This window comes from Mustela nigripes, chromosome 4, assembly GCF_022355385.1.
Source record: "Mustela nigripes isolate SB6536 chromosome 4, MUSNIG.SB6536, whole genome shotgun sequence".
Taxonomy (NCBI): Eukaryota; Metazoa; Chordata; class Mammalia; order Carnivora; family Mustelidae; genus Mustela; species Mustela nigripes.
The window spans coordinates 89,151,783-89,178,267 of NC_081560.1; the positions used below are offsets into that span (position 1 = coordinate 89,151,783).

Here is a 26,485-nt window from a genome sequence, read left to right on the forward strand (position 1 = left end):
GAGAGAGAGAGGAAAGAAGTGAGTGGGGATTGGTTGGGGTAATGTGCAGATGAGGGGTTGAAGCTTTGCTAAACTGCTTTGGCTCCTTTTGAAGTGAAGAGTGAGGAGGATTCAGGTGTCCTGATGAGAAGAAAGGAAGTCCCAGCTGAGAGCTTGCAGCTGGCTGAAGGGGTCTTCAGAAAAATTTGTGGTTTTCCCGGTGAGGGTGTGAATAAATTCCTCTACCTTTATGGCCTCCCGGTCCCATTTTAAGCGACTCTGTTAACTAGGGTTACTAGCTGTGTTTTGAAATCTCCTTTGACAAGACATACTGATTTTTCTTTCTCTAGTAGTATTTCTGTAGCATAAATCTCTAAAAGTAGAATTACTTTATTAGAGGACACAAGAACCTTGTATGGCCCACGATGTGATTGCCAAATTGTTTCCAAAGATATTACATGGATTTACATACAGATCCTCAGTTAAGTAGTTTCAGCTGTATATAAGGCGAGCTTTTTTTTTTTTTTTTAAATTTCAGGTGCTTTAAAAAAAGAAAATTTCAGGTGCTTTGTGGGGGACTAATTTACCAGGTGAAATATTGATTTTAATTTCTCTTTCTTGGCTACTGGTGAATTTAAACAATCTTCACATATTTGTGATATTTCCTCTTGCATTTCTTACTCATTCATTTTTTTCCTCTTTTTAGCTTAAGTAATATGTATAATAATGTGTAACCATATTCTGCTTTTTCTCTTTTAGCTCCGGTAATAAACCGATTCACAAGGCGTGCCTCGGGTAAGTCAGATCATATTATGGATTTTGCTTATTAATGGTGACATTTCTTAAGTAATAATTGCTGTAGAGTAATGATGTATTTGTCGGTCGTTTTCCCGGAGAACCAACCATCGGATATAATCAAGGATGAGGACGTAATTGGAAACAACCTCTGTGTGGCTGAACTTAAACCCACCCTGTGCACTGAGACTGATGCACCTTTTAATTTTTTTTATTTTTATTTATTTTCTTTTAAAGATTTTATTTATTTATTTGACAGAGATCACAAGTAGGCAGAGAGGCAGGCAGGAGGGGGTGCAGGGAAGCAGGCTCCCACCTGAGCAGAGAGCCCGATTCGGGTCTCGATTCCAGGACCCTGGCATCATGACCTAAGCTGAAGGCAGAGGCTTTAACCCACTGAGCCACCCAGGTGCCCCTGATGCACCTTTTTAAATGGAACCTCTCACCCCGATTTGTGTATTCTTGCTCTTGAACAATTATTATCTGCCCTGTTCCTGGATGTGTCAGGCATGGTTCAGAAGCAGTGATGTAGAAGATCGGCGAAGGACATCCTAGAAATGGTGGTGAATGAGCGATAGGAGAAGGGACAAGGAACAGGGAACGAGGATAAGGGACAATGGATAAGGGACAGGAAAACTCTGAAAATGTAGGTACAGGAACCTGTCTTCATGGTGCCCTTTGTTTTTTTTTTTTTTTTTTTAAAGATTTTATTTATTTGTTTGAGAGAGAGACAGTGAGAGACAACATGAGCGAGGAGAAGGTCAGAGGGAGACGCAGACTCCCCATGGAGCTGGGAGCCCGATGTGGGACTCGATCCCGGGACTCCAGGATCATGACCTGAGCTGAAGGCAGTCGCTCAACCAACTGAGCCACCCAGGCGCCCCTCATGGTGCCCAGAGGAGGGAATTGCTCTGCCTTTGTTAATGGCCCTGAGGCTCTTGCTCTCTTCAAGATAGCGCAGTAACCTAACATATGTTCACTGTGAGAGATCGCAGGCACTAACAGATGCTTGAGTTAGATTCACAAATACTGTACCACCTGCATTGGTGGGGAGTACCGGCCACAGCCGAGAACAGTTCTGTCCACAGTGGTTTAAGTAAAGTGAGCTTGGGCATTGAAGTGGATGAAATTTACTTCTGTGGAATGCCTTCCTCTCTGAACATAGAGGACAAATGAAGTGTTAACTGTGTTTGATGTGAGAAAATTACTCTTTCTTTTAAGTACTCTAGAATTTTTTGTTGTTGATGAACATTTTGACTAGATCATTTCTGACGTCTATATGATACAATTGAGTAATTTAATCGAATTACCTTGTTTCCATTGTGCTAGATTATTAAAGATGTTTTAAAGATTAAAGATTATTAAAGATGTTTTAAGGTTAAGTTTTATTTTTAATTTGTTGGCAGTTACTGATACAATTTATTCTTATTATGTAGTGACTGGCTATAAGAGGAAAAAGACCAGGATTGAGAAAATGAGAAAATGTGCTATATTGGGATAGTGTCTACTTTATCCTGCTGAGCTTTTTGTAATCTGAAGACATTTATTTTGTTTAATTTTTTAATTTTTTTTTAAAGATTTATTTTTTATTTATTTGACAGAGAGAGAGATCACAAGTAGGTAGAGAGGCAGGCAGAGAGAGAGAGAGAGAGAGGCAGAAGCAGGCTCCCTGCCGAGCAGAAAACCCAATTCGGGGCTCGATCCCAGGACCCTGAGATCATGACCTGAGCCGAAGGCAGAGGCTTAACCCACTGAGCCACCCAGGCACCTCAAGACATATTTATTTTAAATGGTGCAAACAGAGTGGATTGTAGTGACTTCAGTGGAATGAGGAATCATGTTTATGTCAGCAAGACATCAGATGATATCCCGAAGCAGAGCCATTGAGCGTGATGGTGTTGTAGTTTAGGGATATGGTCTTTTGTGAGCAGTGGTGGGAATAAGAGAGGAGCAGTAAGAGAGTCCGTTGTGTGGTATCTTGTCTTCATGGTATAAAATTCTCTCCATAGGTGCATAGTTAGGAGTCTTAGAATAGATCATCTCTCTTTCTGTCTCAAACTGTAGACATGAGACACATGTATCTGGGCAAGTTGCATTAGCATTTGTTGTAGGATCAACTTAACCTCAATCAATGGGTCAGAGGCTCTAGTGTGTAGGGTAGCTTTGAAACATCATTATTTTAGTTTCTCCACCACCACTAAATCTGTGTCCAGTGTATCTCAGTAAGACTTGGCTGGAAATGTAGGGAAGATGGAATGCCAGCAAAGAAGCCCACAATAAAGTCAGATGTTGTGTTTATTTCTAGAATGACAGGCATAGGAAATGTCGATGAAAAAAGAGGAAACAATTTGATTTAAAGAAAAAGAAACAAGGTGATATCAAGTTCAGGAGTTGTGTTATATTTAGCAATAAGCCTTAAAAGGAGTGAAAATTATTACCGTAGGAATATAACACACTGGAATCCATTATGAGAATGAATCTTGACATTGATTATTTTATGTGCATCTTCAGTCTTTCAGGCAAGGGAAATAAAATTATATTTACTACCTTAGATACAAAGAGCAGTGGTATAGGAAGGAAAAAAAGAAATGAGACCTATTAATCATCTACCTATCTGTAATTTATTTGACCTTCTTATTTTTTATAAAAGTTTCTCTAAAACTTTTCTGGCAAAGGAGAATACAGAAACAGTCTTAAGCCATCTTGAGGAGGAAATCCTATAGTTCTCTTTGTTAACTCAGTGGCCAAAAGGAATTTAATTTAGTAGTAGAGATACACATCAATTTATTTGGAAGTATCATTTCCTGAAATTAATAAATGTTTACTTAAAATGTAGAAATTCATATTTGATAGTTAATATTTTTTAGCATGTCTTTTTCTTTTCTTTTTTTTAAAGATTTTTTTAATTTATTGTCAGAGAGAGAGCACAAGCAGGCAGAGTCGCAGGCAGAGGCAGAGAAAGCAGCCTCCCTGTTGGGACAAGGAGCCTGATGCGGGACTTGATCCCAGGACCCTGGGATCATGACCCAAGCCCAAGGCAGCAGCTTAACCGACCAAGCCACCCAGGTGTCCCAGTATGTCTTTTTCTAATGGAGTTTTATTTCAGAAAAACTTTTTCTTTTCTGAAATGAACTATAAAACTTACATAAAACCTGTCATTTCGGGGAAAAAATAAGTCAGGTAAAATCAACCAGAAGTTTATGTGATATGACAGTTTGTTTCCTTTTTTTTTTTTTTTTTAAAGATTTTTATTTAGTTGAGAGAGAGAGAAAGAGAGGTCATAAGTAGGCAGAGAGGCAGAAGCAGGCTCCCCACCGAGCAGAGAGCCCGATGCAGGCCTCGATCCCAGGACCCCGAGATCATGACCTGAGCCAAAGGCAGAGGCCCAACCCACTGAGCCACCCAGGAGCCTGACAGTTTGTTTCTTATTCGTCTATTTTTTAATAATGATTTCAACAACAAAAGCTGTGTAATATACAATAATATACTACCTGTGGTGCTCGGTAATCAGTCACTGTTGATGGAATGAAAGTGGAAAAGAATATGTTACAATGAATTTCTAAATCTTTGAGGTTTTGTCTTTTGCTATTCCTACTGTATCTTAGAAAAATAAATACTACAACTGTATTGATTCAAACAAAACATTTCTTTTATTACACTTCTGGAGGATGAGGGGATGTTTACATTAAGAAAGTGTTTAACAAATACATTACTTTGGATCATTTTTACACCTTCCGCCACACTTTCTGTGAAACTCTCTTCATGTGCTCTCAGTGCCTGCCTACAAACCTGTCAGTTTTCATTTCTGTAAGTAGACGTGTCACTCAGCATTTTCAAATGGATTTCAAATGGAGTTTGTGGAGGTTTCAGGGTTTCCTAAGCTCATTTTCCATGAAATGGAAAATGGAGAATGAAAGGCATACAGTAGGGGATGACTTATGGCAGCAAACACAGGTGGGCGTTAGATTGGTTACGTTCTGCAACACAGGATCGAAACTGTCAGGTGTATTCTGAAATCTAGATGAGGAGGTATCTTTGGATATCTTCCTGACAGCACCCCATAGCCTTAATTTTATCACTTTTTTTTTTTTTAATATTTATTGTTCATTGAGCTGTAGTTGACATAGAACACTGTGTGTGTTTAGGTGTGTGGTGTGTTGGTTTCACACATTTATATAATGCAGTGTCACTATCCACAGCCTTATTTTTAAGCAGGACCCCATAATCTTCTTTTGAACAAATGAAGTACTACTTTTGTTTTATTTTTAACTCATTTCTACTCTCAGTATATCAATATGTCTTTTTTACATACACGGAAGCCACACATAATCTATTCTGTAATCACATAAGCTATTATGTGATTATATATAACATACATAAAATTAACAGAAAATACACATACTGTCTTGGAATGTTGATGGAATTAGAATTAACATGGACAGTTTGGAGTATTTTGGAAGGTTATTTTTCTTGGTGGAATAATGGAGATATACCATTTATTATAATTATTATTAAAAATTAATGGTAGGGGCATCTGGGTGGCTCAGTGGGTTAAAGCCTCTGCCTTCGGCTAGGGTCATGAACCTGGGGTCCTGGGATTGAGCCCCACATCGGGCTCTCTGCTCTATGGGGAGCCTGCTTCCTCCTCTCTCTCTGCCTGCCTCTCTGCCTACTTGTGATCTCTGTCTGTCAAATAAATAAATACAATCTTTAATTTAAAAAAATTAATGGTAGTGGTAGACATAGTCATTGGACAAATTTTTGAAGAGTAAAACATGACAACAGTCCTGTTGCTTCTCTGTTCTCTAGTACATTATGTAGGAAAGACTCCCGAGTGTGGGGTTTCAAAGACTTGAGGTCATACCACCCATACTGTGCAAATTTGCTTGTAAGTAATTTTGCACATTGAGTTTTACTTTCTTATTTTCACTTTCTTTCATTTTGGGATCATAAGAGCTATAATCCCTCTTGTTCTTATGGTTAAGCTAGATGGTTTTTATAAAGCAGAGTGGCTAGGCTCTCAGAAATGTTAGTGGTCAGCCATCTTCTGAACACAGTTTAAAACAAAACAAAACAGTAAGACCCTCACTGCTGTGCCTTAGCCTTTCATGAATAAGCCTGAGGGAGTCATAATACTCTTTGATACCATCCTTTAATATGGGGCATCTCCTTTTACTGTTTGCATGCTACGGTTTTTAGAAAGATCATAATGGTTTTCCTCTGTGGTTTTGTCTCTGAATTGGAAAAAAGAAAAAGTGAAAGAAATTTCTTGTTACTCTTGAGACAGTGCCTTGCAGTATGAACTCGGACCACACTCTCTGATTTTGTTTTAACCCCAGGATTTTATTTTGGAATAAATCAAGCTTATAGAAAAGTTTGAAGAATTGTTCAGTGATCACTTTTCTCTGGATTTTCTGGTTCATATTTTGCCACATTTGTAGACCCCCCCACCGCGTCCTTCCTTGCGCACGCTCATACATACACTTCATTTTTTCACTGGATTTTTAGGAATTCTGAATACTTCATTTGTGTCTCCTAAGAACAAGGTCATTCTTTTGCATAATATTACCCTTAAGGAATTTAACCTTGATACAGTGCTGTTATCTACATAGAGTCTAATGTCCTTTGTTGTCTTGGTGAAGCCTCTGTTCCTCTCTTTATCTAAGCTGATTCAAGGATTTTTAGATTGCATTTAATTTTCATGGCTCCATTTTTCTAATCTTTCATAAACTGACTCCCTAAAATTTTTGAAGTCTGCTTCTCTTGACGTTCTGAAGCTTCTCCTTCCCAATGAAACCATTCCCATTATCACCGGTTATGAATTCTTAGTTCACTTGGGCGTAGCCGCTGTCTGGTCACCGTGCCCCGCTGGTGTTGGTGAAGCCTTAGCATTTAGCATTGCTTTATTTAGTACTGCTTTCCTGGACTGCTGTTGAGCGTTACTTGCTCTAATGCATAATTATTTCTTATAGTAGAAGTGAAAATGGAACAACAAATTATGAATTTGGTAATTTTCTTTTCTCATGTAGATAATTAACCACACTTCAATTTTTAGCCATAATGTGAGCATTGAATTTTATAGTATATTTTTAACAGAGCTAAAATTTTATCATTTTCCCTGCATTAGCATTTGGAGTAATTCAGAGGTGAAATTAAGTCTTTAAATTTCACACACCCACTGTGTAAAATGATATATTAAAAATTGAGTAAAATCACCCAAATCAGAAAATGATTAGTCCCCAAGATAGTAGTGAAACAACAGAAGTTCAGATCTTTTATTGACTCCAATTCAGAGAACATATGCTTCCTTGATTCAGGGAACATATGCTTCCTTTTGTTTTGTCGTGGAAATATTTTGTAGCATTGGTGTTCATTGTTTTTTTCTTTAAAGTTTTTTGATGAGAGCTTTTAACCTTCGCATTTTTTTTTTTTTCAAGATGTCATTCTCATGTTGTCAGGCCAGTTTGCTGGAGTGATTATATTTACATTTGTACTTTATTTTTGAAACGAGCTTCAGTTTGAAAACTCATTTGAAGCTTGGTCATGACCAACACCAGATGACGCCACCAGGAGCATATTCCTTGAACTGATTTCCTAATTCATTCTGCCGACATTTACTGCAGCCCTACTGTGTGCCAGATACAGGGCGAGGCATGCAAGAGGAGTAGGACACGGCCCTCCAGAAGTTCACAATCTAGCAGGGGAGCTGGCTGTGACTGACTTGGTGTGGTGAACACTGTAATGTCCACAAACAAAACAAAACAAAACAAATCCTACAATTGTTGCAGGGTTCACAGAAAGGGGGCTAGTCATTAGGGCTTATAAGGTGGGTTTCAACAGAAGAACAAGGTGCGTGGTTGTGCCTTATCACGAATAGCCAGCTGTTTTTATCATGACGTCCCCGTGTGCTGCTCTGCACCTTGCCCCAGCATCGAGACCTGTGGCACGGAGTAAGCAGATGCCCACGGCCATGGGCTGCAGGGGCTTAAAGCCAGGATTTGCTTCTGCCTTTAACTTACCATTCCTTCCCAACCTTAGGGTCTCTGATGTCAGAGGAGGCAGGAGAGGCTCTGGCCTCCGAGAGACCTGTGCTGGAATGCAGCTCTGCTACTCCTGTATCCACTTACTAAAAGTGTGGGGGGGCCCCGGGGCTTCGTCATCTTGCTAAGGCTCGGTTTCTTGAGGTGTAAAATGGGAATAGTCCATACCTCACGAGATTATCATAGTGATCAGACAGTGGGTGATACGTGAAAAACACGACACAGTGTTCTCTCTGGTTCAGTTTCCCGGTGTAAGCCTGTTGTCCAGTTGTGTCTCCTGCATAACAGGGCTGCCAGGAGCTGGGCCGGGACGGAAAGGCAGGTCCGAAGTAGCTGAGAAGGCTTGACATGGAGACTTGTTAGAAGGGGGACCCCCCCCAGGATTAGGCCAAAAGCAAGGGGCAGACGGTTCAGCTGAGGCAGCAGGATGAACCAGAGGGCCCGGCCCTGGTCAGGTGGACTGAGTCGCGAGGGTGGTGGGTGGAGCTGGAGAGCTGCTCTGAGATGCCAAGTGTAGCCCCCAGGCCACTCCCTCGGAGGGACTGGAAGTGGTTCCAGGCCGCTTTATGCACCTGTTGGCTCTTTGTGCCCAGACTAGCTCTCCCCTGTGGTTCTCCACAAATAAAACCAAGTGAGCAGAGGAAGCTGCTCCCGTCTCGGCCCATCCTCTTCCCTCCCCTCCTGTCATCCCCTGTCAGCACTGATTTCTTGGCCCTTGTAAGCGTGGCCGTTCTTGGGTGCATTAGCGTGCTGTGAGGAAGAGAGCCTCGTGCAGTCCGTGGGCAGTGTTGAGTCCCTGGTTTTGTTTTTGTTTTTGTTTTTTAATAAGGATTTTATTTATGTATTTGACAGACAGAGATCGCAAGTAGGCAGAGAGGCACACAGAGAGAGAGGAGGAAGCAGGGTCCTCGCTGAGCAGAGAGCCCGATGGGGCTCGATCCCAGAACCCTGGAATCGTGACCTAAGCAGAAGGCAGAAGCTTTTTTATTTTTATTTTTTTTAAAGTTTTCATTCATCCACCTGACAGAGATCACAAGCAGGCAGAGAGGCAGAGAGAGGGAAGCAGGCTCCCCATGGAGCAGAGAGCTCGATGGGGGCTTGATCCCAGGACGCTGAGATCATGACCTGAGCCGAAGGCAGAGGCTTAATTCACTGAGCCACCCAGGCACCCCAACTGAAGGCAGAAGCTTGAATCCACTAAGCCACCCAGGTGACCAAGTCCCTGATTCTTTTTTGTTAGGCCCAGGAATGCTGATAGGCATTCTCAAGGCCAGTGAGAAATTCAGTTATCTTGAACTTAACTGCATTTTCTTCAAAGTTCTCTTTGAGTCCCCCAGGGAGGGGGGAAAGGAAGGAGGTAGTTAGAAACATGCTCAGCAGTTCAGGGCAGAGGTGGGGCGCAGGACAGGTTCTCTTCTCCTGCTCCCAGGGTGGTGTCCTGTGTCCTCAGACTCTTCACACCTCAGACACCAGCGGGCTTGGCAGATGGCCCGCTGGGGTCCTTGTGCATCCTGGTTACTGGACACTGCCCTGTAGAGCAGATGTGAGTAGATAGAAGGCGGCACGGCCATTCTCTGATTATGATCAGAGTTCAGGTCCCTGTTCCACAAACCGTATGAAGGATCAGCCTCCCTGCCCCCGAATCCGTGGCAGACCAGTACTTTTATACAATAGGAGAAGATTGCCGCTGCTGTATCCACATGCTGCAGTGGCCCCGAAGCTCTCCCACTCTCAGATCTCTCCCTGTGGACTGCTGTGCATTCGTGGTCTTGACTGGTGTGCTCTGTGGGAGATCGGAATCTTCTCATAAAGGAAAATTACCATTCATCCCCAGATAACTGACTATTAAACCAAAACCAAAACCCTTATTTTACTACTTTGGCATCTTGTGAGAACAGACGGCAGTATGAGTGGTGTCCCCTGGAGAGGGAGAATGGTGGCAGGTGGCCGCCCGGCCCAGGCCCCGGGGACACATGTTGCTGCCACTGCCTGGTACCTGCCTGTTCACCCTAGGAGCACTCTGGGGGCTTCGCTTCTCTGCCTCCCTGCCGCTCACCCACAGCCATGTCCCCTTGCCCCTCAGCATCCTTCCTGTCTCTCTTCGTGCCACCTGTCTATAGAGGGGGTACTCAGGCTGCTATTACTGTTCACACAGCACTTAATGCCGTGGTTGTTTGTTCATACATCTCGTTCCCTCCTAAACTGTGTGCATTGTAGTTAACAGACTGAGGAGAAAGAAGGGGCAGGATGAAAAGTAAGGAAGTGGGAGTCCTAAAAGAACCGGGAGATTTGGCCAGATATGCGCAGTGGGGTTTAAGATTCCTGAGGGAAGAACCAGCAGGTGTGTGGTTACAGGTGAGGCTGAGGCTAAGGAGACGGGGTGGGCTTGGACCCCAGAGTTGTCTCTGGTGATGGCGGAAGTGGAATGTGAAGAGCATGGAGCTGGAGACGTATCAGGAGGGGCACCCGAACTCGTGAATCTCAGATATGCCCCCGCGTAGCATGAGGGTACCAGGTAGAGGTGTGGGTGCCCATGTGGGGAGCCACAAGGGTCCCTCACTGTCTTACGGGTCCTGCTGTGTGCACGGAGCCGGGGATATGTTGTGAGTGGGGATATGTTGGGAGTGCTTTGTAATCGCACGCGAGGGTGTGGGGAAAGCGTTGGGAAGGAAGGTGGGAAAGGATGGGAGGATCCCGCAGGTCAGAAGTTCAGTTGAGCAGGTTTTTATTGAGCAGTTACTGTTGCCAGGCACTGTACAGCAACCGTTGCCCTGGGAAGGGCAGCGGCAAATGCTCCCTGACCTTGAGATGCTGCAGTCCAGTGGGAGAAGTTTGAAGGAGTGTGGACATGAACTTGGGGAGAAGGTGGTTCTCTGGAGCCTTGCCTGTTGTGGATGAGCGAGGTGAGAGAGCAAAGCGAGCATGGCTGGATCAGGGGTCTTCAGGGATAATGGACTCACTCTGGATACGTGTTTAAACTTTCTTTAAAGCTAATTCTATCAGGTTTCCAATGAGAGACTTCTACTGCCTGATGTTTATCTTAATTACAATGGACAGTATGGTGTATAAGTGAAGAGCTTGGATTTGAGGTCATTCTGTCATTTCTTGATCAAATAGCCAGTGAGGGCCTGTGATGATGGGTTTGGTGTGGTGCCCAGGCAGACGACTTTGTTTAGGATTTGGCTACACAATGTATCAGCTGTGTGACCTTCGGCAATGTACTTAAACCCAAGCCTTCTGTAGAACTGGGTTGTTGTAATTCATGAAGTGAATTCAGGCAAAGCTTTTTTTTCTTTTCTTTTTTTCTTTTTTTTAATCACAATGCCTGGCATAGAGGGAGTGCTAAATCAACATTTCCATATCCTTAGGCTCAATTTGTTATATTTTACTCTAGCAAAAATACTGTAATATTAGTATCTCTGCTATTTTCTCCTGTAATTTTTGGCACTGACTTTCAATTGACCAGAGTATATAATTCTGTGTGTCTCCTCCAGCAAATTCTCCTACCCTAAACTTGGATTTGATATAACATTGTATCAGCATTTGACTGAGAAGGGAAAGATTTCTCTCAGATGTAACATCCTTTGGATTTTTAGATAAAGTCAGAAAAACAACTTTAGTCTCCTCTAGATTGTAAACTGTATTCTTAGACTTTTATTTTGAAGATAGATTGATCTGACTTTTTAAATTTAACCTTTAATTTTAATCAGGTCTGTGTAGATGCAGGTGCCCCCCCCCCCCCCCCCCCCCCCGCCCCGTCGCCATTAGATTGGACCAGCTGTGCCCAGAAGCTGATTGCTAGGAGTGTTATTATTACTGGGTTCTGAGTCTCTGAGAGCCAGCAGTGTGTTTTATACAGCTAATCATTTGATCATGTTTTCTCATATTTAAAACATTAATGACACAACTGAAAACCAAAAAGTGAATCTCAATCTTCTCTTTCTTTTACCATCTTCAGCCTCAAATTACTAAAACTGCAGAACACTGATTTCATAGTTGTTTTACTAAGGCAATATAATTAAACTCCTAAAAAACTAAAATACAGATTAATGGTATATTGTTTTCAAAATGTTAGAAAAAAGGAGCCTTTCATTTGAAAAACCAAATAGCTTAAATAATTGTGGTGTTAGACTTGTTTCAAGGAATGATGAATATTATCTTTACTGACCTCAATCAGAAAAGGTAGAGCTGCCCCTCCTCTCTTTAGGTATTTTAAAACAATTCCAAGTTGTAGCTCCCATTTAAAAGCAAACATAGGTAGTTTAATATGCTCTGCTCATTGCATAACATAAAATAACACGGTACCAGACAAGGTATTTCAGAAAAGGAACATGGCTTTCTGCTGTGAGGTCATTTTCAGAACTGAGTTTCCACAGGTTGCTGGGTAATACTTGTAGTAGAAACTAAAAACTTAAACTTACCATGGTACTCAGGTGGCTTTCTAAAATAAACTGCTACTTTTGGGGCTCCTGGCTGGTTCAGTTGGAGGAACATGCGACTCTTGATCTCATGGCTGTGAGTTCGAGCCTCACTTTGAGTGTAGAGATTACTAAGAAAAATAAACTTAAAAAAAAATTAAAAATAGGGGCGCATGGGTGGCTCAATCGTTAAGCTTCTGCCTTGGGCTCAGGTCATGATCCCAGGGTCCTGGGATCGAGCCCCGCCTCCAGCTCCCTGCTCTGCGGAAAGCCTGTTCTGTTCTCCCTCTTCCACTCCCTCTGCTTGTGTTCCCTCTCTCACTGTGTGTCTCTCTGTCAAAAAAAAAAAAAAAAAGAAAGAAAGAAACTTTAAGAAATTAAAAATAAAAATAAACTGCTGCTTTCAAGTTACCTTTTTATTTGGTCTTTTCACTTTTTTCGGTTCTTTTGGCCCTATTAAAGTATTGCTTTTCTTTCTTCAGTGCCTTACCATGAAGGGGAGAGTTTAATTTAGGTATATTTCTTAGATTAAGAGCTGTTCTTAGAATTAGAATAATGAGAAAGTTTATAATCCCGGATTATATTTTTAGGGATTAAAAAATAAATATTTATGTCCTATCACAAAGACAGAGAAGTGTGAAGTTAAATGAAAGCAAATTTTTTCTTTAGTAAAATTGTGTTTTAGAAAGGACTGTTGATGTTAAACTATATAGTTGGTGGGACTGAAATCTCTTGGATGGTTTTCTTAGCTGTAGGAGAGTCACACTGCGTATCTCATCCTGGACAGTCACACTGCGTGTCCCACCCTGGGCAGTGTCACATGGTGTGTCCCGCAACTGGACAGAGTCACACTGCATGTTCCATCCTGGACAGAGTCACACTCCATGTCCTGCTCTGGACAGAAATTCTGAGGCAGAGGTCATTATATGTTTTAAAGGCAGCCTGTGAGTCCTGTTAAAAGCTAAACTGAGGCATATTAAAAATTTGAAGAGTTTATTTTATGAGCAAAAATCTATTCAAATCACGCAGCATCCAGTCTAACAGATAGAAAGGAGCTCCGAGGAGCTATACAAAAAAATAGAGACTTGTAGGCAGAAGGGAGCGGAAACAAGGAAGTTATGTGTGGCAGAAAAGTAGATTGGTTACTGCGGGGTCACTTTCTTAAAGGGAATGACAGGGGTTTGCCTCACTGGCGCTGACTAGGCAATTCCTGACTGGCATAAGAGTCCATCGCAGGGGCAGCTGAAACTGTCATCAAGTCTCAGTTTGGTGACATGGGACTTAGCATAAGTGACTCCATTTTGGGCCTTTTGTTTTTCACAATTCCAAATGTTTCTCGTGAAGTTGTAATTCCCAGAGCTTTTTTCCCTCACTTTTGTCAAAGAATAAATTTCTCTAACAAGAGAAGTAGTTCAAAAGCGTGACTAAGGATCAGTTATTTTGATTATGAACCTTAGCAGTCTCATCTGTGAAAGCAGATGATGGTGGTGGTAAAATGTGCTCAGGGTCGCCGGTGTGCCGGGCCCTGTTGCTCAGCTTTGCTTTCCCTGAGATAATCTATGACAGTCACGACCACCATCTTTGAAAGGACGTTTTCTTAGTGTCTTGAAAAGGGATGGGGGATAATACTTAAATTTAGATCGAAATTAATCTGATTAGTGATGTCGAGGGGCAGGGAATGTACAAGTCACACCAGAAACTGCTTATTACACATTTTGCACAGGCTGAAATCAAGAGTCCAACACTCAACTGACTGAGATACCCACACGCTCATATTTAAAGACTTTTTTAAGGAATGCCAGCATGACTCAGTCAGTTAAGCGACTGCCTTCAGCTCAGGTCATGATCCCAGGGTCCTGGGATTGAGTCCTCCATCGGGCTCCTTGCTCAGTGGGGAACCTGCTTCTCCCTCTCCCTCTGCCTGCCGCTCGCCCTGCTTGTGCACACATATTCTCTATCTCTGACAAATAAATAAATAGACACAGTCTTTAAAAAAAATTTTTTTAATGATAAAATGTGTGTATGTTCATGATAAAAGTCAAATATTATAATAAAATGAAAATTAAAGGTGCTTTTTTCTCCTGCTGTTCCCAGTTCCAGCCCTAGAGATCGCCACAGTTAACACTTTCTTGAGTATTTTCCTGGACATCTTAGGCACATGCATATTTAGTTGGAATTTAAATGATATCCAACTTTCCACGTTGTCTTTTTTACCTAAGAGCATATCCTGGACTACTTTTCATGTCTTTGCATCTAGAGGTGCCTCATTCTTACTGGAATGCTTGAATTCCATTGAATTCCATTATATGGCTGTGTTTAAATTTATGTAACAGGGGTGTCTAAAAATTTCAGGTACGTGTAGTTTTGCATAACTGTGCCAGTAAAACTATAAATGGGATTGCTTAGTCAATGGTATGAGCATGTACAAGTGGACAATTCTTGTCAAACTGTCCCCTGTGATGGCATTTCCCATTGATATTCTCATCTTTAACATAGTGTGAAACACACAGTACTACAGAATTTTTAAGTGTTTATCAATTGACTAGGTCCATTATGTTTTTAGTTGGCATTTTTAAAGATTTGTGAGTGAGGCTTAGTATTTTTTCATCACCATTGACCATTTGTTTTTGTTGTTGTTGTTTGTTTTGTTTTTTGGTGAAGCGCCTCCGTCAGTTTTTTACCCTTCCTGATTTGGTATGTGTTTGAGCTTGGAGGTCAGATGGCTTTGTGTTCATATCTGGTCTTTGCTACTCACTAGTTGTTTAACCTTGAGAGGGTTATTTTGTCTCTTTGAACTTTAGTTCTCTGTAAAATTGGTGGTTAATGTACTTAACTCATAGGGTATTGTTAAGTGATTAATGAGCTGATCAGTGTAAAATGCTTAACACATTTCCTAAAGTACAGTAAGAGTATAGATTTATTAGTAGCATTACTAATACTACTGAGATCTTTTAAAAATAAGAGTGGTATTTGTCAAATGCCTTCATACAGTCATATGATCATTTGGTTTTTGTCTTTTAACATAAGGATATGGTATTGTGTTAATGGACTTTTTTTTTTTTTTTAAAGATTTTATTTATTTATTTGACAGAGAGAGAAATCACAAGTAGGCAGAGGCAGGTAGAGAGAGAAGGAGAAGCAGGCTCCCCACTGAGTGAGGCTTGATCCCAGGACCCCGAGATCATGACCTAAGCTGAAGGCAGAGAGAGGCTTAACCCACTGAGCCACCCAGGTGCCCCTTAATGGACTTTCTAATACTCAACTGTTCTTTACACTGCTAGGATGAATCCGCTTGGTCATAATATTAATGATTAATCTTGTTCTTGAAATGTCATTAACACATACCAACTATTATTTTAGCGCAAATCAAAACATGTTTTGTAACACAGAATCAGGCTCTGAATTTGAGGTGTATTTCAGAGACCGTTGCTGAGTGTGCTTTCCTGATTTAGGGGAGTAATTAGGGATCAGAGCTGGGAGTGAGCTGTTTAGGAACCATTGGTTGAAACACCTGCTGATCACAAGAGGCATTTATCATGGTTTGGATGTACTTTCCAGGTCTTGGTTCCTCTGTCACCTCCTGGGAGAGGCATTCTCCCCCATGTAACAAGGTGTCATTTGTCCACTCACAGAAGAACCGAGTCACCTACTAGATTCCCCTTCAGGTTGGCATCCCACTGGTGGAACGTTAGCTCCTGAAAGAATAGGTGCTGAGAAGGGCCTAGCCAGAGGGAAACTTGCTGGGTTCACACTTTGCACTCCAGGTGGGCTGAGGGACTTTGGAGTAGTTATATAACTTCTCTGGGCTTCAGTTTTCTTGTCTGTAAAATGGGGACAATTAATGGTGCCTTGCACAGTTGATGGGAAGATTACATGATATATTACAAGTCGGAGAATATTAAGACAGTAGGCAGCCACAGTGTCATTGGTTGGGAAGGTTTGTGAGAGGGCTGGCGGAAGATAGGGTCCCAGACCAAGGAAGAACAGGGTGGGGGGCCGGGAGGTGGGCTTTTGGTGGGAATTTGTGTGCAGAGGCCTGGAGCTTGTTCTCCTTCATTGGCCAGTTTGAATGTTTATTCTACTTCATCCTGATCTTTTTTGATAGCTTAGAACCAGATATATCAATCTACTTTTCAAGGTTTACTTCTCATGGAATGCCTATGCAGGTGACATTTATTTATTTAATCACACCAGTTCTCTGAAGTAGGTCTTAATAGCCACATTTAAAGATGAGAAAAATCGCATTTAATAATGCTTAGTAATGTACAAGGGTCACGCAGTTAATAAATGGCAGGAAGAAAACAGCAGAGCTGGGATGTGCTTTGGTCTGTCTGAATCATGTCCTCTTTCTCCACGCTGTAAATCAGTACTTCTGTCTAATCACAGATAATAACTTATATTCCTACCTTAACAGATGAATTAATCTCCCTAAGCAGCTGGTAGAGGGCAGGGACCCTGTTTAGTGCTTCCATCATCGTAAACACCAGACGCAGCTTTACAAATGAGTCAGTAAAGAAGAGTGGTTTTCTGTGTATTGGTTTTGCTAAAGCTAGAGGCATTTTATATTTGGTAAAACAAAAGTTTAACAATTCATTTTTAAACTATTAAACAAATGAGTTGTTTGCCAGGTGCATCTGTCATTTTCATCAAAATGCTAAAATGGTTTTAGAAAAAAATACCACCCAGTGGTTCTGAAATCCATGAAAAGTAAAACTAAGTTGAAGACCCAAGGCCAGGTTTGTTCTGCCACAACAGCAAAATTTGGTGGAAGAGAATAATTTCAGTTTTGCAGAATACCTTTATCACTTATGATCTCTGGTTAATATCCCAGATGAGCAAGGATGGTACTCCTGTCTGAGCCACCCATGGGCTCTGACTTAGATGTCACCGACTTTTGTTGTTAGAATTTAGTTGAGTTTGAACCTGTTGTCTTGTAAATACGACTTTCCTATCAAGGACTGCTGTGTGGGTTTTTGGTGTTTTTTTTTTTTTTTTTTAAGATTTATTTATTTATTTGAGAGAGAGAGAGAGAGATCACAAGTAGGCAGAGAGGCAGGCAAAGAGAGAGAGGAGGAAGCAATCTCCCGCCGAGCAGAGAGCCCGATGTGAGAGGCTTGATCCCAGGACCCCGTAATCGGGACCTGAACCGAAGGCAGAGGCTTTAACCCACTGAGCCACCCAGGCGCCCCCGACTACTCTGTGGTTTTATTCTGCTACTTCTGGCAGCTGGTTGGACCTTTGTTACCTTGTTTTCCTTGCCCCAACCTTTTTAAACCAGGGTTCCCCTTCATTTCTGATGTTTCCTTGGTTGTCAGTAACTGAAACACACATTGAAATCCATCATGAGAATATGGGAAATTTATTGAAATAATGGTCGGGGCGGGGTGCTCCAAAAATCACCAAGCTGCGGGGAAGGCAGGCCTGTAGCCAGGCCTTGGGAGGAGCTGGAACCTGGGTTTCCAAAACTATTGAGAATCTGCTCGTCTCTCTTGCTTTAGGCTGCTCTCTCCTTGAGGTGGGCAGAGGACACCACAGCTCCACACTTGGCAGTGATAGCCACCAGAAAGAGACTGACCTGGTATTCTCTGTGATTCTCGCCCCCCTAAACCCCAGGAAAGCTTTCTGATTAATCAAGCCACCCATCTTGGATTGATCTGGAAGCTATCTCATTTGCCACTCTGGAATCCACTAGGACAGAGGGCTCAGAAACCCCGACCTCACCTGGGACTGATTTCAGCTGACCCATTTTGGGTTACTAGAATCATGTCTGCAAGCTGATTGTTAGGTTGGACTGGCTGCCCTGAGGAAGTGCTCTTGTCTTCCCTCGTCCAGGGCAGCTTCTCTGCTGGCCCACAGAGCTTCCTCTGCAGCCTTAGAGGACATCTGCCTGAGACCCTCTACTTTTGCAAGTCAGAGACAGTCCACACCCCTGAACTCTCTCCTTGGGAAGCTCAAGTCACTTGTTTCACCATCAGCTTATAAGGCTGCAGGTGACCCATTTGGATGTGTCTTTTTTTCTGTTGAGAAACATTACCATTTCACAAGAGCACAATACTTTACACAAACAATGGCAGTAAATAACAATCCAGACAAATGTCACTTCTTTTTAAAAGAATGGAACTATTATCTTGCATATCAGTTCATCTAGTTACTAAAGGAAAAAAACCCTAAGGAAGAAATCATACTTCACATTTAAACACCATGTTTTCAAAGAGAAAAAGTGGGAGGCTAAAGGTCACTGTAATTTTCTTCTTACAGACTCTCTTTTTGATGTTCTTTTCTTCAGAACAGTAGAACAGCCAACCACCTGGTTCCCTCCTATTATGCAAAATTATTGCATTTTAAGATCAGATTGCTTTTTTTTCCCCTGGACTTGCAAGGGTTTGTCATTTGTGAGGGGACAACTTTTTTGTATGCATAAATGTTTGTTTTTGAAATGTTTATACTCTGGTAACTATAGAAAAGGTTGGCTTCAGGGTTGGTTGTGTTTGTTGTCTCTTCACTTAAATTAAGAAACACTTATCTTTCACTATTTACAAGACTGTGTTCTGTGCACACTGTAAGATTGCTGGAGCTAAGATTTAGCCCTCTGGAGGAGCTGACCACGTAACCATGAACTTGGGCGGACTAATGTGGGGTGGGAGGCAGTCAAGAAAGAATTCTTGAGACCTTTTCTGTTTAAACAGGTGCTTATTTTTAATACCACAGAGACAGGTTCCCATGGGCAAAAAAGAGCTGCCCTTTTCCTCTATGAAGCTGGTGCTTATATGCTTGGTGCTGGGGGGGGGAGGGGACATACAGCGAGTATTAGATCATAAAGTTTCTTTCAGTTTCTACTCGTGAAACTACTTTGGCAAGATTTCTCTGGTGCTGCTTCTTTAGATCACTATTAACTATCGGTGAGATGTACAGGCAGTCAGTCATGAGACCCTTTAAAAATGTAGCAGCTGGTACGTATTTGATTCTTATCAGAGCTTTGCAGGCTATAGTTCTGCGTTCTGGGCTAATTGTGACGGTTTTCTGCATCTGCCCTTCATCACTATGAGCCACTTGGAGGACAGCACAGCAGAGTTGGGTCATGGTGAATTCCACTCTGATTTCACTATACACATTCTGCAGAGAGCATGAGCCCGATGGAACAGCTAGATGTTCCGCTCTGAGTTTGTGCCCTCAATGGGTGCGGGTGCGGGTGTGGGGGAGATGTAATTCTACCCCTCCCACTGGCTTGCTCCATTCCTGCATACCTTGGAGTATGAGCATTTCTAGGGTTTAAAGGTATCAATTTTTCATATAAGTAGCTTCTAAATGTAAGCCAGCAATAACTTCGAGTGCTCAACAGAAGTAAAAGGAGTCAGTTTTAATGCTGGAGGGAAAACCCCACTGCTCACTGTGGGACCATATGACCATCTTGAGCAGTGGCTTCCTTTGGGGTTTTCAACAATGACATTGACTGTCAGAGATGTTTCCCTCTTATATTTAGAACTTAGCCCCCACATGATGTATGATTTCACCGAAATAAGGACACAAATAAGGTGCATTCCTTTTCCCTGCATTGAAGGGAGCATTTAGTCCTAACTTGTGTGCTTAGGGAAAGTGACAGGGAGGAGGTGGCATTTGTGTAGTTTTGAGGGAAGAGTAGGCTTTCGATAGGTGGGAATGGAAGAAATGAATTTCTAGTTGAGCAAACCATGTGAAATAAGTAATACTGAATATTCTAATCAGGTTAGCAATTTATGGGTTTTGCTAAGAATTTGGGCTGTTCTGTATGTTGTGGGAGGCATTATACATTGGGCCAGAGATACGTCATGCCCATGGATGGTCAAGTTGTGATCCTGAAGTTTCAGAATGGGTCCATACTAGCCTCTTCTCCTCTTTCACCTAGATCACTACCCAGGAACAAACTGAGAAGAGGTGGTGACTTCCTGGGGATGGCCACCTGTGATCATCAGGCTGCCTTACCAAGGCACATGAACTGGGAGGAACTGAGGGAGGGAGTAGACTGTCAGCCCATAGTGCTGTTACTGACATGTGCACTGTATATGTTATAAACCCAGCAGTGCAGTGTTATAAGTATTACTAGACCATGTCTTTTAAAGTAAAAATCAAGAGAAAAAACACAGCAAAAGTATGTTTATACAGTCTTCCATATTTACTCACATGTTTACCTTTTCCAGCACTCTTCACTTCTTCCTGCCAATCTGAGTCAGCATCTGATGTCATGTCCTTTTAGTCCTTTCTTGTAGGTCACAGCTGTTAGCAACAGGTTTTCTCAGTCTTCGTTTAACTGAGAATGGATTCATGTCATCTTAATTTTTAAAGGATAGTTTTGCTGGGTACAGAATTCTTTGGGAAACAGTTTCTTTCAGCAGTTTAAATATGGCATGGTTGCCTTCTGATACTTATTGTTTCTGATGAGAAATTAACTATTCATTACTTTATTGTTTCCTTTTATGTGATAATTTTTTGCAGTTTTGAAGATTTCATTTTTGATTTTTATTTTTTTAAAAAATATTTTGTTTAATTATTTGACAGAGATCAGAAGTAGGCAGAGAGGCAGGCAGAGACAGAGAGGGGGAAGCAGGCTCCCTCCTGAGCAGAGAGCCCAGTGGAGGGCTTTATCCCAGGACCCTGAGACCATGACCTGAGCCAAAGGCAGAGGCTTACCCCATGGAGCCACCCAGTGACCCCTCGTTTTTGATTTTTAAACAGTTTACTAAAATGTGTCTAGGTATGGATTTTTGTGTGCATGTTTGCTCTAGGCTAAGTTTCATTGAGATGCTCAGACTGTTAATGTTTTTCATAAAATTTGGGAATTTGGGGGCCATTATATCTTCCTTTTTTCTTGCCTCCTACTCTTTTATTTTTTGGAACTGCCATTATGTATAGGTTAGCATGCTTGATGTTCTCTCAAGGGTCTCCAAGGCTGTCTTAATTTTTATTTGTTCATTTTTTGGTCTGTTCTTCAGATTGAGTAGTTTCTGTTACTGTGTCTTCAAATTCCTTGATTCTCTGTCTTGTCAAATCCAGCCTGGTGAGCTGATCTAGTGAATTTTCTCTCTCAGTTAGTAAGCTTTTCAACTCCAGAATTTGATTCTTTTTCATAATTTCTACCTCTTTATTGAGGTAGAGGTATTTGTTGGGTCATTGTTGTCATACTTTAATTCTTTAAACCTGGTTTCTTTTAGTTCTTTGAACAATATCTGCTTTGAAGTCTTTGTGAAGTCCAACAGCTGGGCCCCCTCAGAGACAATATCTATTGAGTGTTTTTTTCCTCACTGTGGATCACATTTTCTCATTTCTTTACTGTTCTTTCCCATACTTACAAGTTTGTGGAGAACTGGCATTTTATTTATTTATTTATTTATTTTTAAAGATTTTATTTATTTATTTGACAGACAGAGATCACAAGTAGGCAGAGAAGCAGGGAGAGAGAGAGGAAGGGAAGCAGGCCCCCTGCGGAGCAGAGAGCCCTATGTGGGCCTCGATCCCAGGACCCTGAGATCATGACCTGAGCCGAAGGCAGTGGCTTAACCCACTGAGCCACCCAGGCACCCGAGAACTGGCATTTTAGATCCTATTTTTTAGCAACCCTGAATTCTGATTTCTTCTGTCTCAGGGTTGTTGCTGTTTTTTGCTCAGTAACTTTCCCATGGTAAATGTACAGACTCTGTCTCCACCGAATATATGGCTGCTAATGTCCTTCCTAATAAAAAACAAATTAACTCTGGCTTTCCCCCTTTAGTCCCTATGTGTGAATGGCTTAGTGGTCTGTCACTGATGGTTAGAGGTTATACTCAAATGCCTTGAGCTGATGGATTTGTGTTTGAGTTGGGAAGCATGTTCAAATTATAGAGAGTTTTAAAGGGTTCCCGACTTGTAAATACCATCTTAGTCTTCTCTACATGTGCTACGTCCTTAAGATAGCCAGGGAAATGTGGATGGCCTGTGTCCTATCTAGTTTCTCCAGGATGCCCACACAGCCTTCCAGTCAGCCACAGACGTTTGAAGAGCTTATGAAACTTCTCTTTGCTGTCTCATTTTTTGGTTTACTTTCTAGTTAGTCTGTTGATCTGTTGTGTTCTGCAGCCAGAACCACAACCTAGGCTAGGCAAGCTACTAGTCCTCCCATTTGTCCACCACCAGGGCCACCATTACCAACCTTGCTGGTGGGCATTGGTTCCTTTGTGCACTTCCCTCAATCAGGTTAGCCTCCTGCAGCAGCAGAGCTGGTAGAGCTGCTCTGGTGACTGAGCTGGGGATGGGGGATCTGGGGTAGCAGCTCCAGGCAAGAATGCTTGCTGTGAACTTCCTGTGGAAGAATGGAAATCATATATAGCTCTCTGTCCCCAGTTCCTGGCACAGAGCTTCTAAATGCCCCTTGTAGTTTCCTAAGTGATAAGAGCACTGGGAGCATCTTTTGTGCTAATACCTGGTTTTCGATTTGGGCTCCTCACACAGAGCTCCTAAATCCTTTGGAATTTCCCGGGCAATAAGAGTGTCTTTTGTTCTGGTAAGGTGACTTTTAGTGGGCTTCTGGATGGTCACCATCCAGATGGGGGCTGGTCACCGGAGTGACCAAACCATGATTAGAAATTTAGAACTTTCGGCTCTTACATCCTCTGGGAAGAGGAAAGGGTAGGCTAGGGATTGGGTTATGATCAATTATGCCTATTTGATGAAAGCTCCATAAAAATCCCCAAAGTATAGGGTTTGGTGAACACATCTACATGCTGGAAGGGTGGCACACTCTGACTCAATAGGGACCCTTCCAGACCTTTCCCTATGCATCTCTTCACCTGGCTGTTAAACTGTATCCTTTATTATATCCTTTATCATGTGATAAACTGCTAAACAGTTTTCCTGGGTTCTGTGATGGACCCTAAGGAGGGGGTCATGGCAAACTGCAGTCTGCAAGACAGACAAGTTGTGGGTAACCTTTGTACATCCTACTTGCACTGGGCGTCTGCATTAGAGGGGTCAGTCTTGGGAGACTGAACCTTTGCTTTGTGCCATCTGATGTTAACTCCAGGGAGATAGTGGCAGAACTGAAGTGAATTGTAGGACACCTAGCTGGTGTTGGAGAATTAATCATTGTGGAAATAAACCCACATTTTTGGTGTCAGGTGTGTTTTGAGTGTGGTAGTAGTGTAGGTAAGGGAACACACATGTGTTTTCCTGTGTGCTTCCACTGTTGTAACTTGAGGCTCACTAGTTTTATATGAATAACTGTCTCTCCACTTGTTGTGTGCCTTTAATCGATCCCCAGAGTCCTACAATGATTTTGGGGTTTTTTGTGAATATCTTGTCTTGTTTGATCGTTGCTTTTGAGGTAAGGATTTGCATACTCTGCACTCTCCTGGTACCAGTCCTCTGAGGTGGTTTTTTAAGCATTCAGGGTTTAGAGTAGGCCCTATTGTTGTAAGACTGAGATAGACATTAAGCCAGTGTTCTCGTTTTATGTGAAAAGGTTAGAAAGAAAGCTTTCAGTGATAAAACAGTCTGTTGATGAGATTATTTTTCATGACTACTTTCGAATAAGTTTTAGTAGGTTGATTCTGCCAGTTGTAGAAGCTTATGTTTTTAAGAGGTATTAAATTATAAAAGTGATTCTGACAGGGGATCGGATCCCTTTAAAAGACTGATTATTAGCAGGATAACCTTTTCCTAGGTTTTTAAGCCCTTTTTATGTTTGAGATGTGAATGGGAGTTTTATGATCATCTCTTTTTTAAAAAATTCTTTATTTCTGATTGTAAGTACAGTGTTTTCTGTGTTGAAAATGAGGAGAACCTAAGAAAGTACAAAATAAGAGTGATCACAACCATACCATCAAGAAACAACGGAGTAAAATGTCTGCCTTACCAGATCAATGCACCCTTTACATGGGCTCAAACCATGCACCTGTCTTGAAACTTGCTTTAAAAAACAAAACCAAGGGGCACCTGGGTGGCTCATTGGGTTAAGCCTCTGCCTTCAGCTCAGGTCATGATCCTTGGGGTCCTGGGATCGAGCCCCGCATCAGGCTCTCTGCTCAGTGGGGGAGTCTGCTTCCTCCTCTCTCTCTGCATGCCTCGGTGCCTACTTGTGATCTCTCTATCAAATAAATAAATAAAATCTTAAAAAGAAAAAAGGATTTCTTTTTTGACTTTAATGAATAAGCTACACTCAGTTGCATGTATTTGTAAATATAGATCATATATTTTAAGTCTTTGGGTATTGATATGTACTGTTTTGTTACAGTTTGGTCATATTTTTCTAAAATAGCATTGAAATTCTTATTAGACTTCTGATAATGACCAGAGAGACTTGATTGAAGGACATTCCCCTAATGCTCACATTTGGTAGTTTTATTACTAAACCTGGAGGCTGGGGATTGACCAAACTCCTTTTCCATAATTCTGGCTATATTTAGTCCCAACTGGTTAAATGGTTCTGATTCTGAAAATTTATTAATAATGAGAAGAATCTCTTAGTGTTTCTCTTCTAATTTTTTCATAGGTACATGTTAGGCATCATTAGTCTCAAAAACAATAAACAGATAAAATTATTCAGAAGCTTTAAGTAGCCCCAGCTGTTCTGCATCTGAAAGGCAAAATTGTGTTTGATATATGTAGGCATATCATCCACTATCAACTAGCATTTATATTCATATTTCTTTGATGTAATCCAAGTTCTCAGACCAAAATAAAATACAAGAGTTGGGCATTTTGCAGATTCTTGGGAAGCTGTTTGTTGACTTTTTTTTTTAAAGATTTATTTATTTATTTGACACACAGAGAGAGATCACAAGTAGGCAGAGAGGCAGGCGGGGGGGGGGGGAAGCAGGCTCCCCGCTGAGCAGAGAGCCTGATGTGGGGCTCGATCCCACGACCCTGAGATCATGACCTGAGCTGAAGGCAGAGTCTTAACCCACTGAGCCACCCAGGCGCCCTGTTTGTTGACTTTTAATCAAAGCATGAGCATTCTTTTTTGATATCTCCTTGGCTATTAATTTCTGAAAACTCATAATAGTCATCAAATATAGTGCTCAGAAGTTCTCATTAGATTGTTTTAACAAAACACAAATGTAAGTTCTATTATAGTGCTGTCCTCTAAAACAAATGGATCTCTACCTACCATCACTACTCAGTAGTTCTGGAGAATATCATTGAGAATTATGGTGATTAATAGTAAACACATACATGGACTTTCAAATATTAATGGTTATCAGAATATAGTCTCCTCAGAATTATTCTTCAGGTCCTTTCTATGGTATCTCTTTATCTTACTCACGGTCATTTGTAAGTTTTTATTCTTTCTCTTAAAGAAAATTCACTTGGAATGTATTATTTGGAAAATACCCATATGTTGGGTCCTTAGATTACATTAACGCACCATTTCCTGGATCTTGCACATTGCTAAGTTTCCTTCCGTCCTTAACTAATGAAAGGAGCATTAATAGCTATAGGGGGACCACTGTTCCACGTGAGAGGAAGTGGGGGCTCACGTGGTTCTCCTCCATTCACAGGCTTCGCACAGGGTATGAACAGTGGTATTACGTAGAATATTCGGAAACATACCATGTTGACATGATTCTTTTTATAAACCTGTTGAATGCTTTGTCCTCTTAATTGTACTGTCCTTATAAATGAATTGATTTTATAATAAAAGAGGTGATGGATTCAGGGACTGAATACATACGTGTAGAGCATGTAGTGGAAAGACAGTGGATTGGGGATGGATCCAATGATTGAACCCACATACTTTATAACTAAAGTTTTAAAATATTTTGGAGCCCAAGCCTAGAATAAAAACTCATCTACCATATGTATACAGGTTCTAATATAGTTAGGACTTTGTTGTTCCTTTGGAGTTATTTTTTGAAGAAAAATTCATACATATTTTGAACAGACTAAGGAGTGTTTTGGTTTCCATAGCTTTAATCATAGGGAAATGGCAAACGATGGACAAATTCTCATTTGTTTGAAGCTCTCTATTGTGCTCATCTATGTATCTCAGTGACACTGTTCCCCTGGTGTCCAGTGCACGATGGTATATTTGTGGGTGTGAATAGTTCTTGATTTACAGTCACTTAAAGAGGAGTGGTATACAGATGGGGGAAATTGTTTTTAGAAACAAAAACATAGAAATGAATTGGTAAGTTATGAAGTCTTACTCTAAATATCTCTCTGGGTTTTCTCCTTAAGATTTTTTTTTTTTTTTTAGAGAGAACACATGCTGGAGAGGGGCGGCAAAGGGAGACGGAGAGAATCTTT

At 41.5% G+C, this 26,485-nt stretch overlaps 1 protein-coding gene across 1 annotated transcript in view; it reads left to right on the forward strand.

The window, feature by feature from the left end:
* PRKAR2B (protein kinase cAMP-dependent type II regulatory subunit beta) overlaps positions 1–26,485 on the forward strand; it is an 87,582-nt gene that overhangs the window by 25,000 nt on the left and 36,097 nt on the right. Inside the window, exon 2 of the mRNA XM_059397030.1 lies at positions 739–774. Within this exon, the coding sequence (XP_059253013.1) occupies positions 739–774 (36 nt within the window). The remainder of the gene's footprint in view (positions 1–738; positions 775–26,485) is intronic.